The 21,105-nt window shown below is 41.9% G+C and overlaps 1 protein-coding gene across 1 annotated transcript in view; it reads left to right on the top strand.

Annotated features, from left to right (window-relative positions):
* The window catches only part of ofcc1 (orofacial cleft 1 candidate 1), an 88,706-nt gene that overhangs the window by 37,286 nt on the left and 30,315 nt on the right, over positions 1 to 21,105 (top strand). Inside the window, exons 14-17 of the mRNA XM_035143166.2 lie at positions 10,170 to 10,421; positions 12,844 to 13,096; positions 13,877 to 14,040; positions 20,294 to 20,453. Of these exons, the coding sequence (XP_034999057.2) occupies positions 10,170 to 10,421; positions 12,844 to 13,096; positions 13,877 to 14,040; positions 20,294 to 20,453 (829 nt within the window). The remainder of the gene's footprint in view (positions 1 to 10,169; positions 10,422 to 12,843; positions 13,097 to 13,876; positions 14,041 to 20,293; positions 20,454 to 21,105) is intronic.

The raw sequence follows: 21,105 nt of genomic DNA, 5'->3' as shown, positions 1-21,105 counted from the left end.
GACTTGTCCTGGTCGGGAGACATGACGAGAGCGAGAGGGGGAGAGACAGAGTTAAGACAAAGCGTTGTAGGGGGGAAGAATAAGAAGAAGAGTGTATCCTGATCGTCCTCAGGAGGCCGAGTCGCAGCAGAACTGACTCCATCTGTCCCCGAAGCTTTTACTCCTGAAGACTGGTCGGGCCATGTGGGGATTCACGTCAGTTAACCTTCTACTCATTTGTTTCACATTCAGAACGACTTTGTTATTGATTATGATGTTACATTATGATTAGTTACATCCTAGTGATGAGGCGAGTGATGTGTCAAAACAAACAGCACGACTCCTGAGTCTGGATTGAAGCTGTAGGAGGCGACTGCGGTGGAAAGTATTATCACCTCTATTGCAATCAGGCCCGAACATGGACATGGAAGCATTGTAGACAAACACAAACAAGCACAGACACGCACAGTATGTTGATGTAGTGGTGCAGTGTGGCAGTGGAGGTGCACCGGCAAAACACACACACACATACACACACACACACACACACACACACACAGACAGACACGCGCACAGCCTGTTCTTGCTGCGGAGTCAGTGGGAACACACTGACCTAATTTCCCCCAGTTAGCTCGCCTCGTTGGGGACCAACGTTCCTCTGCACCCATTTCCCCCAGCCAAGCCTATCAGAGCACTCACCCACTGTGTGCCTCTGTGTCTCCATCTTTCTGTGCCCTCCATCTGTTTCTGCCTGTGTACATGCTCAAGTGAGATTAGCAGGAGAATGTACAGTTGTGTCGTTCAAGGCTGCTCATCTGCACCGGTCTATATGCCGCTAATTACACAGGATCATCTGGATAATGCATTGATACCGCGCACCCCGCAGTGTCGTTCCTCTGCTAAAGAGGAACCATTAACTGTCGGGGAGAGAAAGAGAGATCGGCCCCGCAGAAAAGAAAAGACAGAGAGAGGGAGAGAGAGAGAGAGAGAGAGAAAAGCACCTGAAATAACAGCTAGTTCCAGGCTGTCAATCCCCTGCACACTGCGGCTCCGAATCACAACTCAGAGCAAGGGTCAATCAATTCTGATGTAATGCTGGTAGGAGAGGTGGGTGGAGATGGCAGCGCTGGTCACCCCGTGGTCTCCAGTGCCTTCCAGGGCTCTTTTCCTGTTCGGAGGGAGAAGGAATGTGTCTGCGTGCGTGCATGCGTCAGTGCGTGCATGTGTGAAAGAGAGGCCCCTGGCTACCGCAACCGAGTGCACATGTTAGGGTTTTGTGCGGCCAGACGCGCCCTAGGTCACTTTGGATCTCACACACACACACACACACACACACACATGCACAATCAACGTGTTGCTTCCTTTATGGAAATCAGAGCTGTCAGTTCCCTGACAGGCAAACGTTGCAATATGACTGGTTAATCTGCGGTGATGTGGGTGTCAGTCAGAGCTGACTGCGGTCCCATTGGTGGTCTGGGTCAAATGAATGTCTTTCCCACCCCAATGTGTCGTTAGAGAGGGGAGGTTCAGATCGAGGAGGGGAGAAAACTAACAGGAACTAAGTGTGAGAACATATAGCAGATCCGTGCACGAGAGATTGTGTGTGTGTGTGTGTGTGTGTGTGTGTGTGTGTGTGTGTGTGTGTGTGTGTGTGTGTGTGTGCGAGAGACAAAGTGAGGCCAGAGGTGCCGCTTCCCTCTCGCTCCTCTTTTTTCATCTGTAATCACTGTGACATAAACATCTGAAAAAGACGACAAAAGTCAACAAACAACTGCCTGAGAATTCAAAAGTCGCTCTTTACATGCAGATACATATTAGCTAATGCACTGTAGTACAAACATCCACTAATGCACCGTGCCCTGTGCAAATAAATATGAACTTTTTAGGAAAACATCCCTGACAGACGGCTCTAATAATACTACCGACGAGTTGTAGATGTCGATGTAATCACGATCTGATGCGCGGTGCAATGTTTGTGTATACATGACTTTGATGTGATCCACAGTACATTTTTATTGCTGTAGCCATGACAACGAAGGTAACCCAAAGGATGTGCTTATTTCAACAGGACGGAGTTGTAAACATATCCAAACTGTTCCTCTGTTCTCTTGTCCTGTGTCGAAGCTCTGGAGCGACTTCAGAATTATCCCTTGTCATTAGTGAGTCCTCCTCGAACAGTTCTGCAATATACTGTCACTTTTTATTGTTTGTGTGCTGGACACTGTGTGCAGAGCTTTTTATAAACACTCTATGGTGCAGAGTGAAGTTAGAAAACTTTGCATCCTACCTGGTTTATAGTTAATATTTTTCATAAAATGAAACTGAATCTGCTTCATTACTCGTTGGTGTCTGTGGTTTATATATACGTTTGAATGATTTACTGCTGTTAAGTTTACAACTCTTCAAAATAACAGCGCTGTAATTTAGCTTGATATGAAACATTGCAGCCACAAAAGAAACACGCTGTTACTTTGAAGAGTAATTGCTAAAGAGGAAGTGATTATATGACTGTTACCATATAGACTGTGAATGTCTGTGTCCGTCCGATATGGTGAAATAACCCCCCCCCTGAAATAATCAAAATGATTTGGCAGCGATTTAGATCTGCAGTTTGACAGTTAGGCACACTTAACTCTAATTATAAATGATATTAAATGATATCGAACGTATCGTGGGTCCAATGTTACCATGACAACAATCATCTAGTATTCCTGCCTCTTATAATATCCAGTGTAAGTGACTTACATGGTAATTTAGGTTGTTGTGATACAACTTCCAGGGCCTCAAACACTGTTGTTGATGAAAGTTTGAATCGGTGACGGGAGTTGTAATACACTAGGAATACAGGAAAGCAATGTCATGGGAGAATTTTTATCTGAGTACAACATTCAGAATATGTTATTGCCTATCGGGCAGTGGTTCTTCCTGTTTCAGGCCCATTTTATTCTGCACTTGCTGGCAGAAGAGAAAAAGAAAAAAGATTCCAGGTGTTCTCCGTGACACTGGATGATGTTTCAGGTCATGTCTCTGCACAGAAAAACTTTTTTTTTACCTTGCTCCTTTTATTTCTACGTCCATCACTCACTTAATTGCTCTCTACAGCTCGTCTCTTTGGCTCATAATTACTCCCTCTCCGCCCTCCTGTTAATTCTGTCTTATCGCACTTTCTCTGCGTTTAATTTCCTCCATCTTTCTCTTTCCATCCCCTCCTCATTCTCCCTGCGTCTCTATCTCTCTGGTGACAATGTCCTGCAGTAATGAGGCAAGGTCAGAGAAGTGAAATCCATTTAAATACTGATGCAACTCTCTGGAGGCCCATGCTCAGCCTCTGCAGCTCTCCTCCCTCTACGCCTCACCCAAATTGATGAATTGATACATTTCAAGTTACATTACAAGTTTACTTGCACTATATTGTGTGTGTGTTTTCCTTTATTCCCTGAAAAGAAAGTTTATAGAGTAGAAAAACAACCTGTTCTCTTCTGTAAAGACCTATGGTGGTTGGAGTAACGAGTGCCTGGGAAGTCCCTGTGTGTTTGCCGATCCCAGGTGCATGTGCATTTGAAATGTTTCCACCCCGGTTTATGGTGCACCAAGGGACCTGCCATTTCCATGTTTTAATCCCCTCTTGTGCTCAGTCAGGCGCTCCATAAAAAACACCACATGTTGCACGGCAGTGAAACGGCTACCTCATGTATGCAGGCAAACTATTCCAAGGTGTGCGAGGAGGCCAAAACTTGTATTTATTTATTTATTTGTATTTTATTGGAGGAGGGATTTGTTTGGCCGGTGCAATGCTGGAGTGTTGCTCATCGAATTATTGTTCTGGAATGCTGCTTTGGCCGGTAGCTTCAGAGGCCTGCCAGTGAAACAAGGACATAATTGGAGAAATAGCCACATCAATATGAAAATGATCTTGTCATAGTGTAGTATTACAGTTTAGTGATAACTTTTTCTGCTTGTTAAAATAGAAAGAGGCAGGGCTTGTTGCGCCACACTTGAAATTGTTCATGTATTTATAGTGTGTTAAAGGGATAAATCAACATCGTCACTTGCTGAGGGTCTGATTAGAAAATCTATAACATCCTCACCTTGGTGCAGTAAATGTAAAGCCACAGTCGAGAGGCTTAGTTCAACTTGGAAACAGAAAGAAAAACAAAGAATGACACATTATAGTTTTTACACAGCAGGGGGGCATGTATTATTTTAGTCTATCTTATCAGTGTTAAAGAAATGGTAACTGATCAGTTTGATGGTCCAGCCTCCATTCATCTTATTTCATCTATCTAATAACTCCACAAACCTCTGTCTGTCTGTCTGTCTGTCTGTCTGTGTGTGTGTGGCCTGCTTATCCTGAGAACCGTTCATCTTGTTAACTTCACATTTGGCACAGGTATTGTTAAGGGCCCAAAAGAAGTGCAGTTTCCAATTTGGTGCGATTTGGACACAGGATTGATTCAAATCTGAATAAACAGGCGACCAGCCATGAGGTATAGGACTCATCAACATATAGATCCTGTGGTCTATCATGACAAGAACACGTTGACTACAAGTGATTCTGCAGCTCGTGGTTCTGCAGGCTGAGTTTATCTTCACCGATCTTTGAATAAAGAGGTGAACAACTCTTTGTGCAGCAGCAGGTTGAGAACAGGCTGTACCATTCCTCACCTTCACGTTTCTTGCCAATCTGCACCTTCCTCTCTCCTTGAATCTTATATAGTCATTGCTTCACTTCTATCAGGTTGAGACTCCATGCAACCATTGCATCTCACGCACTGCGAGCTGATCAACAACAGAGAGCACTTGTGGCCTTTTCCGCCCTGTGCTTGCCTGTATGTGAGAACCTCTCTCGCATTGTAAAAACCAGCAGCCAACTATTAGTCAAGCATGGATTCCTAATTAAGTGGAACATAGGTTTTTTTTTCCCGCTGCCTCTGATTATGCTCTCCTCCACGTCCCTGTCAGCAAATAATTCTGATAATTTGGCCGTGCATCGTTATACTATTTTAATTACATAGTGATGGACTCTCGTTTTTGCAGCTGAGTCACACTTCCATAATTCTCTTTTAACTACACCCCAAATACCTGCCACCGTACTCCCATACTGTCAATGAAACTCAAGTTTATGTGTGTTCTTGCTTTGCCAGGGTCTCCGTAAACAACGGGGCCTATAAAGCCCTCAAATGGTGAAGTAATTGCTCTTGGAACAACTAAGATTTAGAAAAGAAATAAGAGTGAGAGTAAAAGTTAGCGCACAATGATGACATTTTGTGGACTTTTTGGAGAAAAGATTTCAGTGGGAAGAAAACTTCTTACAAGTGGGATTTAAAAACTACTACATTTTTTAAAAGCAGGCAAAAAGCACTGCTCTGTTCAACCTGTTGACCAGCTCGATGATCAATAATTATCATTTCATACTTTTGGTGGAGCCGGTTTCTTTGTGTTTCCCACTATGAGAGGTTTTCCTGCCTTATTTCTCTCCCACCTGTGCAAAGTCATTTCAGAGGTGCTTCTGCGTGAATACAATTAATTGGCAGTTAAAGCTAAAGGTTTGTATCGTGGGAATGGAAAGCATCTGTACTTGTATATGTGGATTGGTGTGCACTCTGCAACATAGTGTTACCACTTGTAGAAAACATGTAACTTGTGTCTGTAAATGTATGGAAATGCATACACACAAGCAATCACAGCACAGGACGTTATCTGAGCACACAACTATTCACAGTAACAACTCTACACAATGGTAATGGTAGAATGCTGGATTTGGTAATTGTGAGCAGGTCTGCAAAGGTCATTCGCTCTGTGCACGTGAACATGTGTGTGTTCATGCATCAGTGCACTGGATTCATGTGGAGCATCTTATTGCTTCATCACAAAGTGCTTCACAGGCTCAAATATAACTTGCTGTAGACTAACCCTTGAGGTAACTTGTAAAAAAATGTTCCTGATTAGTGCATATGTCATTATAATGGCGGTATTCTTCATTTTATATCAACATAAACCTCCATGGTCATTTACAATAAATCTAAACTCTCATGCAAAATCTCATCTGTGATTAAATTACTTTAATGAATGTGTGAGTCATGAATGGCATCATCCAAGGCATCCTGTAAACTACAGAAACAGAAACGCTTTGGTTTTAGAGCTAGATATTTTTCTCATGATGTTTGTTATTGGGTTTGGTTTGATGGACAATACAAGGGGGAACAACGTGACAGCTCCTTTGATGCATGGAACAGTACAGGTCATAAATCCTGCCTCCTCCATGTTAATGGATGGGGCATGGGCCAAACTAAGAACATAAACTTTGTTCTTAAGGATGGTTTCTGTCATTGTAGATATTTCCTATCACACTAAAACTTCTAAACTTTTTCTTTCTTTTTAAAAAAAAATTAGCATTACAATTCCCAAGTTGTTTTTAGATCATGAGAAATAGTTTTAAATGTTCACATGCACATTCGTTTACAAGTTACAAAGTTTCACCCAAAGTGCCTCGACTTGACCTAATAACACCTCAGACAGGAAATGGCTGCACAACCCCCAGAAGACAGATGACAAAAAACAAACGCATTAACAGCACTCATCCCCAAAAAATGACGTGTAAACAAAGCTGCAGTATCTTCACCTCCATCTCTCGACACCTAAGATAATCAAACTTGCATAATCACCACAACGCTTGTGCATCTGGGCCACGAAGGAAACAATCATGTTATCTGTCAATCTTTTAAGTCTATTTTCACACTGTAGTTTTTTTTTTTTCTTTTCTCTTTTCTTTCTCTATTTCCCCAACAGCAAACCATTCTTCGACTATGCGAGGGAAACGATGTGTGGTTTTTTTGGTACATTTATAAACAATGCCGGTGGCCCAAATAAGAAAGTGACAGAAAATAATCCTCTAAATAAAAGGGATAAGTCCAATACTTAAAGTGGCCTCAGACTGGAGGGTTTAAGCCATTAGGGCTGTGTGGAGGGATTCAGAGAGTTACCTTCACTCTCCTCGGCCCCGGAGCCTTCTCACACTAAATCTGCTATTTAAAATGTAACACCCCACAGTACCCGTCTCCTCCCCCGGCCCCTGCATCTCTCATTACCCATGCCATCTTAAAGGTTTAATACTGATCTGTACTTGCTGTTCACTTGGTGCTATTTTTAACGGCGCAGCTATTTGTTTGTCATGGCGTACGACACACAGGGAAACAGTCTGGGGGAAACCAGTCCAGGATGATGGTTCTTGCTCCAATGGCTGACAGATACACGCGAGTTAAATCTGATTTATAGGCCTTGGCACACTCGGGAAAGGTTTAGAGAGGATGATGAGTCCTTTTGCAATGTGCTTTGATGACATGGGAATGAGCAACAAACATATCACAACTAGGATAATGAGGAAGCAGCTTCTGGCCTGGATTTCACAAAAATCACATAAACTCCAGTTAAAATACAGTATTATGTGCCAATGCATGCCCGTTGAAATGGTTGGTTTAATCTCCGGGCCGCTATGCCACATGCTATCAGTCGAGGCTGAGACGAGCTGTGATATTGGAATGAAATATCCTCCTTTCCTGCAAGAGAAAAAGCCCACACCTCCACCCCCTGCCTTCCCCTCTTCTTTTCTGCGCTGTACCTTTGTAATTGGAGGTGCCATAATGAAATCAAATCAGTGGCGATAACAGATTTCACATCATGTTACTTCGGAAGAGGCCACCGCATGAGGAAATCTAAAAATATTCCTCTTTCATGCATCATCAATATCTTCATTACATGAGAGATGGGCATCAGGTTGCATTTGCTGTTTTCTTTTAATGCCACTTGACAGGGCAGCATCTTGCCTGTGTCTGTGACACACTGTGAGCTTTTTGCTTACTCTGTAATTCCACTTTTGCAGACATGTGGGCAGCAGTTTTTTATCACACAATGAATCAGGTCGGGATGAAGCTTGGAACAGAGCGGACGTACCTTGGTCACAATCATAACAGAGAAGCAGAAGCACGTTTGTGCATTATCATCGCTCAAACACACTTGACGCTGGAACTATTTCCTTTTCAAAAACGCAGCAAAATGTTTTATTTGTGCAGTAACTCAAGTGCTGTATAGAAGGTTTCCCCCCAAAGTAGCGGTGCCAGACACTCAGGACACAACGACATGTTGTGATATATTCTATGGTGAGATAAATGACCCTTCTGGAACTGATGATACATATATACAGAAGTAGTAGATCCGAAGATCACGACGCCATAACCAATCCGGCTTGGGTTAACCCCGCCTACCTCATTAGCATGTGGACACAGAAAAACATAAAAGCTTAGTTGAGTTGACTTTAGTTCATTCATTTCAGTATTATCCAAAACTATTCTGCAAAACAAAATAATGCACCTGATGCATCATTACATTTTCCATTCCAAAGTAAAAATGTAGAAATGAATGAATGAATGTAGAAATAGATAAATCAATGTAGGAATACAGAAATAACTTGTTAACTGAAAAACAATTTAATCATGTATTTGATTATTTATTTCTGCATTATTTGTTTATTTATTTATTTGTACTGTCAATCATATATTTATGATAATTCCATTTTTTTGTCCATAATGCTATGACTAATCAGTCATATTAACCTCAGGGCTCATGTAGGGACAAAGAAAACCACTAGGTTGATATTTATAAGATACCTTTATTAGCAGTGTTGTTGATTAACAGTGTTGTTATCACATACTGCTGTTAATAGTAGCTTTAAATAGTAGCTTTAAATATCATAAATCAGTGCCCTCAGACAATTTAACGTGAAATTAAGAATCAACAGATGCAATGTAATTCCTATGATCATCTCACTGACCTCACGCAGGATATATTGAGAACACATGCAGTGAAAAACCAGCTGCGCTATTAAAATCTCAACCACACAACTGACCAGTAACTGACTTCTCATCACAGATCTTTATCTCCCTCTGCCTGAGTGTATTTCAGCCAAGCTATGAATGTTTATCAGTCTGAATTGACTGTCTGACCTCAGGATGAATCCTCTGAGCTCTCCCTCATGTTACCGCTACACCCTACAGTGCCATGTGCGCGCAATAAGAAAACTTGACAACTTCAAATAATTGAACACTTCAGAGATTGAGCCCACCTCACAGGGAGAGCAAAGATTATCTCTTTTTGTTTTGTTTTAAATGCAACTGTGGGACTGTTTGTGTTTCAGCAGCAATACAAGCAGGGCAGGAGAAAAAAAACACACAAAACGCAACGCTGCATTTTGATGTAAGTCTAGCCCTAATTATTTGTAGAGAGGAGGAGAAAGCAATACAACTGATTTTTTTTCTTTTCTCTTTCTGTCTTTAGGCAGTGTGTGATTTTCCCTAGATACACACTACAAAGTGAATTCCAACTTTGTTCTGGGACACAGTGGTAAGACACAGGGATGTCCACAGGCAAAGGCCTGAAGTCACACTCTGTGATTCGCACCATATCTCTACTGTACACACCTATTTTAGCCTTGGTCTAATTACTGTCAGCCAGAGGATAGGGGTCAGCAGTGTCAGCCTTTGTGGACATGTGTAAACTATATCATGCATCTATGCCGGGCTACGCACATTGCAAGGGTACACATTCATTTACTTCACACGTTTTACTGCCCCATACAGTCACGTGTGTAGTATGTGCATTTTTGGGATATTGTAATTTCTTTCCTTTTACTCTCCTCTCCTCCTCTGCTCCATCTGTACCCTCCATATGAAAGGGAATAGTTGAGCAGGCCTGACAAAGGGCGGCACAGAGGAGGCAGAGGTGCTGGGGGAAGCCGAGCACTGCTGGAAGGGATTCCTATCTGTGTCTGTGTGTGTGTGTGTGTGTGTGTAGTACATTTGTGTGCATGTGAGTCAGTTGTAATGCTACATTTCCCTACCTTTAATGTGTATCTGATGATGGTAAAAATTCATTTGAATATTTTCCGCGATGCAAAGATTTGCTCTGTAAATCCCAGCAAATTTAAGGTCGCGAGATCAAGGGTAGTAACTCAATGCAAATGTTTTTTATTCAAATAATCATTTCTGATGCTGTCGCCCATGTACAGGAGCTATTTAATCATCCTGTGTTATGGTTTGATGTGTACGGTATCCATTTGAGTTATATTGTTAATATTATAAGGAAGCAAAACATTACGTTAAGCTTTGAGTTGTCAATCACGGTGCGTCCAAAAACAGATCACCAGTGACAGGACCTGTCTCCCGCCCCCCGCGCCTGTCCGAACGAGCCCGCCTGGCCCTGCACATGCTGTCGTCCGACCTGGGCCCGCCGTTGCCGGGGCAACAGCAGCCGCGTACGAGCTGGCGCGGCTCTGTTCGGCAGCTCAGCCTCATTATGCTGCTGATGGCTTTGATGTGGTTTGTGAGGCTCTACCTGCATTACTGCAGCCAGTGGCTCTACCTCCAGGCCATAGCAGTTCCTGTCAACAAGTGAGTTTGCTTCCTTTGATATCGCCCTGCACGCACGCACACACACACACACACACACACACACACACACACACAAACACGTACACACACACAAATGCATGTGGGCAGGGGGAGCATATGAATACATGCACAAACATGGAGCAGAACTACCTGTGCATACAGACACCTTAGGAGCATCGACACTAACATAAATCCCTGCACGTGGAGGACACATCCATAGATTACAGAGGCCTATAGGCAAATCGCAGAGGGATACACATTGACGCACGCACAGAGACACACACACACACACATGCCACGTACGGTAGTGGTGAAATGGGATGTGAAGGGGGCCGGAGCGGTGGAGAGAACGAGGATGTGCAGTGTGTCTGAGTGGGCGATGGCCAACGCACACACTGGATAAATCCAAATCATCGGTTTGGAATCCCCCCATTAACAGTTTAACAAGACTCTCTCAATATTAACAGACCATTGTTGGAGGAGTTTGTTGATTTCACCACCCGGCCTTCAGCCCCAACAGGCTACACTATTTGGAAGGAATTTATTGTTATTATTTGGTACACAGCATTGATAATAAATAGCAATAAAATACCACAGATCTGTTAAATCACATTGCAGCACAGCATATGGTGCTGATTTAATTCATCACTATAAAAAGAGCTGGCTGCAAACATGCATGCGGGCAGGATTTTATTACAATAACATGTGGGGTGCAAACATCACACATTAAATCATGGAAAGTGATAGAGGAAGGCAGAGAGAGAGAGAGAGAGAAAAGAAACTATGTGGCCAAATGGGAGAAAAAAAAGGATGGACTGAGGGGGCGGATGGGAAGGTGGAAAAAAAATGAAAATGCGAAAACAGAGGGGGTCAACGTCGGATGACAAGTTCCACATGTCCGAAGCTGCCGCTCTCCCTCCGAGCATTTCTCTCTCCATGCAGTGGCCAGAGCTGGTGGTGCCCAGTGACAGAGGGAGAGAGAGAGAGAGGGAGAGAGGAAGAGACCAAGTGACATTAAGAGTAGCTGGTGTGTTGTCAGCCTCCCTCACCTCTTGTTCCTATTTCACCCTCTTTTCTCTTAGCCTCTTTCTTCCCTATTATCTAACCTCTGACCCCACTGAAACCTGTGAGCTCTTTTTATCTTTGAAACAAATACAAGTAATAATTCAACAGTCAAGTCTTGTGTTTTTTAATGTATTGCTTCCAATTGAGTACTCAGAAGTGACCAGGTTGATCCGTTAGTCGGACGGGCTTGGGCCAGCATTCAAGAAAATGTCGCAGGTTGCAGGTGGGTCAGGGTTATTAATAGACTATGTTATAAAAGCTGAACTTGCTAAAACATTGCGAGGAAAAAGGTTTCGCATTAGGCTGAAATACACGCAATACTCGGCTGTGATTGGCTATAGTTCTCTGGAGGGCCCAGGCTGTCAATAATCTGCATTCATGAAATATATATATATATTTTATATACACAATATGAGGTTACACAGTATTTGACTCTCTGTGCCACTGACACATTGGAGATAGGTCTTTTTTTGTTCTGTGTTGGAGTCTGAGTTGTGCTGGGAGCTGGCCACTGGTTGACGTTTACGCTACTGTGGGTAAGAGAGACATTGAGACAATGCACTCAGGAGTAAGCATTAACGTCGCGTCTCTTGGAAAATTAATCCCAAGACCTTTGCACATCAGTCCACAGGCCGTTACAGGCAACCGAGAACGTGAGGTCTGATTTTGTAAGTTACGCCACAGTCTATTCAGACATTGGCTATAAAAAAAAAGCGATTAATGCATGTAAATCGCCTCCTGTTCTTACATATAGTACCTTTAAGAGATTTGCCTGAGATAAAAAAACCAATGGACCTCTACTGTCAGATTAATGGAGAGAATCTGAGGAATGCTCGACTCTTGGAGCAAATCAGATGGAAATTAATGAGCAAAAACTGGACCTTTCCTCTCCCACCACTGGCTTTACCTCCTCGTGACTGATGGCAAGATTAAGAAATTCATGAGGCTTGCTGTGAATGGGGAGCCTAACTTACAATAGCAGGTCTGCAGAAGCAAAGGTGTTAGTACAATTACTTGTAGCGTCTGTCAGTTGGATTTTGTTCCTTTATTTATGCTTTTTACTTGAATTAATATATCTACAGATTATAAAGCCAATAAAATTAGCTTTTAATACATATTACATGTAACCATGTAATCAATAAGGCAGCAGAGACTAGTAAAACAGCCAGTTTTAATGTTAATTGTCATCAGACTAATTAAATGTGATTGAATCAAGCACAAACAATGTAACATTGTGTGGGAATTACTGGAACCAGTTGCCCTTGAGCTGCAAAGCATCACAAACGCAAATATACAACACTGGTGCACACAGTCGACACATATGCACATCACCCGCCTCCATTTCCTCTCCCGCCAGGTTCCAGTTCCACGCACACACGGTGGAGCTTGTATACCAGAGTTCCTTGCTCCACATCTGGGAGGAGATGGCGATGCTGGTGGTGGGTCCCCTGACCTTGAACGCATTAACGTTCCTGCTGGTTCTGATCAGATGGGGCTGTCAACAGATATTTGGCTCACTCCCTTCCTTCACGTCAAAGTTTATCATGGCTCAGGGAGTGTGGACAGTCCTCGACCCTCTGGCGGTCTTTGCAGTGGACGCCGTCCTTGGGGTAAGTCACTTTAAAAATAGCTTGGACACTTGTGCACTTTAAATAGGAGTTCACTTTATCTTGGCAAAGTGACTTTAAATATAAAAAAAAAGGGGTGAGGGTGAGACAAAAACTATGCAAGGAGAGATGGGTCTGTTTTTTTTGTCTATGAGGAAGACATGAAGTGATTTAGCCTGCTCACAGTGGTGAATCATTTGACAATAATAACTCATTTTGTACTAATTAATAAGAGATTAAATCATTTCTTATATTATTATTTTTTTATAGAAGATTGAAATTGAGAGGAGCACCAGCTGAACTGTATTTCAAAAGCTGCGTTCACAAGAAACGCGAAGCAAATTATTTGCGCATCAAGATTACATACAAAATCAATGTAAAAATACGAATAGACGCAAATTTCATGACACTCGCGCCAGGCTACACGAATGTCGAGAATGACGGGATGTGATTGACGCAAAATTCACGTCATGCGCTTCACTAAAATAGCAGATTTGCATGATGCCGTGAAAGCCAATCAGTGTTGAGATGAAACTCAGCGGAGACAGTTCCGAGCAACGAGTGAATTTGCGTGTCGGGTGTACTCGTGTTGTTAGTGCGAGTACTGGGAGTAAACATAAATGACACAGTGCAAGTAACGTGACATGATAATCCACTTCACGTTTGGTGTGAATGCAGCTTAAAACGCCATTATGTGATTTTCTTACCTTTCCAATATTATGAATGTCCTTCCTCATACACATTTGTATTTTTTGTCTTTTCATTCAATGTCTGTCTCCACAGCGTCTCACCTACAGCCCAGACACACCAGTGGGGGACGCGGCAAAGCTCTACTGGCACTTTTATCGAACTGACCAATCGGGTGCAGCCGGGCTGGTTATCACTCTCTTCCTCTACGCGGTCCTGTTTCTGCTCTCCATCACCATCCTCTCCATTTACCTGCTCAGGTGAGACAAATAGGAAGATGATGGCTGACGAGCGAACAGACACTCTGTGGGTCAGTCTCTGTTGTCTCAAATTATTGTTATTTATTCTGATTCCAGGAAATAGACTGCACACATGAATATATAGTGTAGAGTCTTCTTAACCATTCCTTCCCCCACCAGCCGACTACACAAAACCGCAATGAGGCCAAGGTCATAGTCAGTCTCTTCTCTGAATAACAAATTCCAGTAAGAACGCTTCACAATAAGGATCTCTGAAGACACTGCAGACGCTCCAGCCTTCTGGGGTCAAAGGTTACACTGACCCTATGTGAGGTATTACAAAAGGTTAACAGTGATGCAGCAGTTTCACATACAGCATGTTGCAGTAAATTCCACACCACACTTCTTCCCTTTTTGATCGTAAGAAACAACAACCACAACACAACCGGATATACACCAGTGGCCTATGAATTCCATCCTGCATAATCTAACAGTGGCCATGTACAGAGGCGTATTACCGAGTAAAGATCCGTGATAGAGGTCATAGGTCAAACAGCAGGCACACTTTAGAGCAAACTTCCCAATCGCAGTGAAGAGGAATATACATGTCGCTAGTCTGCCTTCAGTGCAAGAAGGGAGAAGAAAACCCAATGTCTAAGTCACATAAACATTTAAATCAATCAAATCAATCAAATCAAAGTATGGCTAATACGATTACTTCTAATATAGCAACATTACAATTAATTAATGGACTGATTTCAAAACGTAATCTTAAGAAAACCACAATATTTTCAGCCTTGCAGGATAACATTTACAGTCCCTTACAATGTCTCAGTTAATGGTGATTATTTATTTTAGGTACAGTGATTTCTTATGGTAAATACAATCCCCTCAAACGCTTAAACTATGAGATATCACCAATGTCTGGTGTCCCTACTACCCTCTTGCTGTTCTTACACCTGGGTGTTTTGTATCCAAAACATTTCCCATTGATATTAAACATATACAACTAATATAATTATTACAATTTGCTAGTTAAAAGAACCAAGTTGTTTAAATGTACAGAAGTGATTATAAGAGTCATCATACAGATAAAAATAAGGAATCTAATGATTCTAGGCCCCAAACTGAAAAACTACTTGATTTCTGGAAAGGAAATTACATCTTTTTTCAGTTCCCTTATTTTTCTTTAACCCCAAATAATTGTTGCTTTAATTTCCGCCAGACCTTTGTTGTAATATCATGTTAATGTTTACTGGAACAACTAGAATGGCACTCAGTAGAGCGCATACCTCGCCAAGGGCCAATAGTTTCTTCAAGTCCAATCAAGCTGCACCGAATTTCACACACTCATAGATATCAGGCCCTTAAATGTGCCATATTGTTTTTTAGTATTTATTATTCCATTGGGAAAATGCTGAAAATGTTGAAAAAACATCTAGCAATGTTAAATAAAGTGGAAAGAAATTCCTGGATCTGCACCAAAATGGGTTCTTCCCTTACTTGCCTTCACAAAGTAAACCAACAAAGGATATATCAGAATATATGACTGTATACTTGTATATGCAGTTGTATGGTTTATCACTGAGGCCAAACATAGTGGTAAACATCTTGGTTCAGGTTTTTACACGTAGACTGGGTAGACTGGGTTTCTTTCTTATGTACCATTGCTCTTTGACCTCTGACCTTGAGCTGTGTCGGACCTTCCTGGTGACTGAAAATCAAAACATCGCTTGGGCTGCCAATGTGTGGAATCATCATCCGGGTGATTTTGAATGGACACAGTCTGTAGGGACAGTCTGTCAATGCAGAGGGAGACCATTTCTCAAACACTCTGGGACTCAGCAGCCAACTATTCTCGAGCACCCGCTCAGAAATAAGTCCCCGCGCCCCCGCAGCCTCGTGCCCATTCCCCAGCATCCGCCACGTCGTTCCCTTATCTGTCCACAGAGAAGCACGAAACAACAGAAAAAACGAAAATGAATGTTAATCCATTTTGATTATGTAGTGGCATGGAATTACTTTTGAGGGTTAGACATCAGCCTCGCACATCTACACACAGACACACACTGAGTTATTAAACACAAAAAAGCAGAAGAGCGGAAATACACAAATGCACCACACAGTTTTTCTTTCGGCATAGCATACATAGCATTCTCTGCAACTGGTTGGGAAATTGAAAGCGTTTCGAATTCAAAAGTTATATGTGTTTTGATGTAGCGTGAACATGTAACCCCCTTACATTATCCGATTAGGCTGAATGTTTTGCATGGTTGGTGTCACTGCAGGTTTCATACATAGTGAAATGGACTGCATATACATGGTGGTGAATGCACATACTCTATCTTAATGCGCTGTGTGTTCCACTCATGTCTTGCAGATTAAGGTCAGCCATGCTGAAGCATTTTACTTGCTGGGTCTGTATTGTGATTTAACACCTCAGACAGCAGATTTCAGCAAATGTCTCTACTGAGACATCCGGAAAAAAACGGAACATTAATGTGTGAATCTCTTAATTTAAAAAGCGCTTTTCGCATACAGTTGAGTCAAACATCGCCTATTTTCTCAATTTCATAAAAGCCCAGGAGAATGACACTGCAGTGCAATGAGAGGGCAGATTTCTACAAGCACTGTGCTCTACTAATTCAGAATGTGATGCTTAAAGGTTACATATTAGTACTTTTCTGGTGTTTCTGGTTTTAATATCCATTAAAATATATATTTGTTTGAGTATTAAAACCATCTCAGTGTAGTTTTACACATCTCTTACATTCACAGGGTATTTTGTGTTGGTTACCCAGTCCTTACTGTTGTTTTAATGCACCATCACAGTCACGGATGATGCCAACTATTGTTGCTTACTAAATTTACAATTTGGTAAATGCACATGGTGATAGTCAGTGAAGACTGAATTAAACCAAACGGTCAAATTCAGACTAAAATGCTGGAATCAGTGTGGAGCTATAAACCGGAGAATTGGGTCTGGTTCTGGTGCAAACCCCGAGATCATGTGATAGTGTTGAGGTGATGTTATTACACCATCCAGGTCACATGCAGGTGGTGGAGCCTACTACTCCTGCCTCCACCATACTCTCCTGGGCTGCTACACCCTCTGGCATGCCGGTACGGTGCCAGTGTGCATCGAGGGCCAACCAGGGGTCAGACATTACGTGTTGCCAGAATCCAACACCACTGGGGACATTGGGATTTGGGTAATCAAGCAGTGGTGGGGAAAGCAAAGACTGAAAAACTATATGTGAAATAGTCTCTACCTGGGAAGCAGCTACTCAGACAAAGCCATCGAGCAGCTTGTCTGTTTTTAAAGAGCTCGGAGTCCGATATCATCCCTTAATCCTGAATAATCAGGTTTCCAGTCCACACACACAGTCGGCCATAGGAATAACTGATTATGTGTAACTCAAAAAACAATACAAATGGTAAAATAGTAAACTTAAAACTCTTATGGCTGCAAGATTAAAAAATAATCCAATGGTCGGTAGAAGAATAGTAATAAGAGAAATAAAAAAGAAAGAACTAAATCTGTAGAGATCATTGTGGAGGCCAGACTAAATACATTGGTAAAAGTATTTGATTTTATACAATTAAGTATTTGATTATATATAAAAAATATTTAATATAATACATCAATCGAAACAGCAATGTCAAGCTTTTTAAATAAAAGGACAGCAGGTTTTGCACATGATAGTAAAATGTTGAGGGGTCGGTGATAAATTACTGAATAATGTAACTCTGCATTCATCCAAGGTGTGTCCCCCCCACCCTCATATGAGACACAACTCCATTAAAGGCTCAAACTGTAAGAAAACCCTTATTGAATTAATCAGTTCGAGATTGGCGGCCGAGGAGAGGGTGCCATCTAATTTCCGTAAGCGGGACGCTTATCGGGCTCCAGCTAAATGGACAATATTAAAACAGCAGCTAGTAATAATGACTTCTGCCACTCAACCGCCACTCGGGTTTGTATTGAATGTAGGCCACGAGGCTGAAGCAAGGATGATAATTTTATGGGTTACAGTTTCCTATTGGCTGCAAGGAAGGGGCTCTGACACAGAGCGTGACCTATTTCTAAAAAAATGCCTCGGGCTATATGTATAGATAGAATGGACTGTTATCCTTTTTTAATTACATTTTAGGAAGTCTTTATTCATTGGCTGCAGAAATACATATCAGTGATGTGTTTTACACCTCGATCCTCTTTGAAACTTAATAAACAGCAACACTACATTGATAATGGTGCAGTTCACATCCAAACAATTACATGGTGAAAAAAAAAAACTTAGGTTGCATTCACTTACTACAGTGTTTCTGTATGAAAGATATTCAGTCTATCCTGTGTCTATACAACTAAATGGAAACAGAAAATATGTTTTATAAGAAACATAATGCTGCCTGCAACATATAATTGAATGCATTAAACATTTATTGATGACAGCACAGTCTCCACAGAGTGGATGGGGAGTCCCATTATAGGCCTGTGATAGGCAGGGAAAACCCCTTAAGGTTACAGAAAGCTTGTCGTTCAGGTTAAATGTAAATAAGAATATATATATCTTTCCCTAATCTTAACCAAGTTCTATAAGTGCCTTAATATACATAAAACTGTTAAATAATTCAGTGGTTACTGTTGTTGTGAACATTATGATATTTTCAGTAGTGTAATATAATTAGTGTCCTTATTATGTTTATCATCAATACTGCTGATGCTCTGAGGGTAGTGGAGGGTCTGGAGCCAATCCCAGCTGACATTGGGCTACAGGCGGGGGTGCACCCTGGACAAACAACCATTCACACTGAGATTCACATCGACGCTCAATTTAGAGACTCCAGTTAATCTAAGCTGCCTTTGAGGTTGAAGATTCGAACCCAGGACCTTGTTGCTGGGAGGCCACAGTACCAACCACTGCACCGCCATGCTGGCTGCAATCGCATTACAATGATAAGTTGTTGTGTAATTAATATTTGTTAGTATGGGATTGATAACTATTGCATTTAGCACATTATTTATACTCAAGTCACTTTGTTTAAAATGTTCTAATCTAATCTAATTAACAAAAATTAGCATACCAAATACCAACGGCTTAAATATTAACATTGTATGCTGAATAAATACAGAATTATTAGCATCATGTATTCAATGTAGGTTTCCAACTCACAAATAGCCCCGCATGTTTGTCTTTTGGGAAATCGTGGTCATATTCTGTTTAAATGGAATCCATAGGTTTGTACATGTCGTCATAGCGACCACCCTATACTTAAAGAGAAGCGATATATAGGCCTTATCATCCAGGTTATATCTCACATCTTTAAGCACGTCCTACACAGAGGAAACGAGCCCGCTTTGAAGCGCCCGAGATGCAACAATGTAGAATCTCTCCAAGAGAAAAGCCGCATAAATGAATGAGAAGCACAATTCAAGTGTAGGATGAAAATGAATGCAATGCTATTCCTGTGTCTGAGGTCAAGATTCTACAAACATCCCTCTCCCAGGAGCGATGGGGAATGATGCTGAGTTCAAAGCTCCGCGCCAGCGTCTTCTGTAAATCCCTGTCTCCTTGATGTTGGTTTTATTTGAGACTTGATTACCCTCTGACAGGCTAGAATCTCTATGGAAGGGCACAAGGTCTGCAGGATTTGATGGTCAGCCAAGGCATTTGTTTACAGACATGGTGATTTCTTTTGAGGGGTTGGCTGCGTGCACCCTTGTGTGGCGAAAAGAAAAAGAAGACTTTGGTGCTGCGCGCTCATCTGGAGGTACGAATCGATACGCTTCTCTGCCATGCTGAACGTTTCCCTGTGACTCAGGGTGGTCTCTCCTGACACATCTGCATCCAGCGCGTCTGTTGCAGCTGCCATCTTTGAAGCGCGGGATTAACAGTGAAGAACATCCGAGGATCTGACTCCCACACATTAACACTTGTACGACCACGCAGCTGCAGCAGCCGTACACAGACATGTCGGCAGTCAGCATGTGTTGCCAAAGTGCTTCCCCCTCACAGGCCAATTTGTTTGATTCCTTTTTTCTCTTTGAATTGCGGCATTAGACTTTTATCATGATACCTGTTCAAAAATCACCAACCAATTGTAAAAAAAAAACATAATCTTTGACCTAAGGCAAAGGCGTATGTTTTTCCTTGCTTTGGCATTTAACCCTATATGATTGGTACATGGCAGGGACAGCGAATCAATATACAACACTCCCGCTCCCACTTAATCCTCCTCGCTTCTTTTATTTTCCAACCCCTGTACCTTCCAGATTCCACAACGATGGCCACATGCTGGACATCTTTCAGCGGCTCACAGCCAAAGAGGGGATGTACTTCCTGCCGCAAGATCTGGAGCTGTCCAATCAGGAGCTGAGCTACATTGTCAGGAAGGCAGAGCAGTGGCGAGGCTTCAATGGGGAGAGGCGCAAGGTGAGCGTCTCATTGCATTGCAGCCTCTTCACCTCCAACCCTTAGTGATCAATTGAGCTCATAGCTGTTTTTGGGGAAAAATACAATGTTCCAAAAGGTCACTATCAAATTGATCAGAGGTAAAAGACTCGAGGCAGAAATCATCAGGCAGGTCAGAGGTCATAGGAACTATACTTAAACTTCTGGAACGCTGAACTCTAAGTTTTCAAAACTGGCAAAAAAAAAAGGGAACCTCAGAGACAACAAGACACATGTGACACATTAGTGTGGATAATAAAAAGAGTAGGAGAGGATCAGGAAGTGAAATGACGTAATGCAAGACAAACTGTGAGTTTCAAAATAAAACTGAAAAAAAGAAAACACGCAGAATAAAAACAAAGCGGGATGTGACAGATTTCTTTCAGAGAATGGTGCTAAAATAGATTCTTGCTGTGGTCAGTTTAACAAACATATTAAGTTTGACAGAATGCACAGAATAGGTACATTTTATTTAGTTACATTTCAGTGAACTAGGAATTTACCTCAAAGAGCTAAACAAAAATTGCAGAGTTGGCAAATAGCACACACCAGAAGTCCCCTTATTTAAACACATTTTGGTTCACTAGATCTGGATTTTTATTTGGATGTGCACGAAATTGCTTACACCTTTTTA

The sequence above is a fragment of the Hippoglossus stenolepis genome, chromosome 19 (assembly GCF_022539355.2).
Source record: "Hippoglossus stenolepis isolate QCI-W04-F060 chromosome 19, HSTE1.2, whole genome shotgun sequence".
Taxonomy (NCBI): domain Eukaryota; kingdom Metazoa; phylum Chordata; class Actinopteri; order Pleuronectiformes; family Pleuronectidae; genus Hippoglossus; species Hippoglossus stenolepis.
This window is presented reverse-complemented; position numbering and strand designations above follow the sequence as displayed.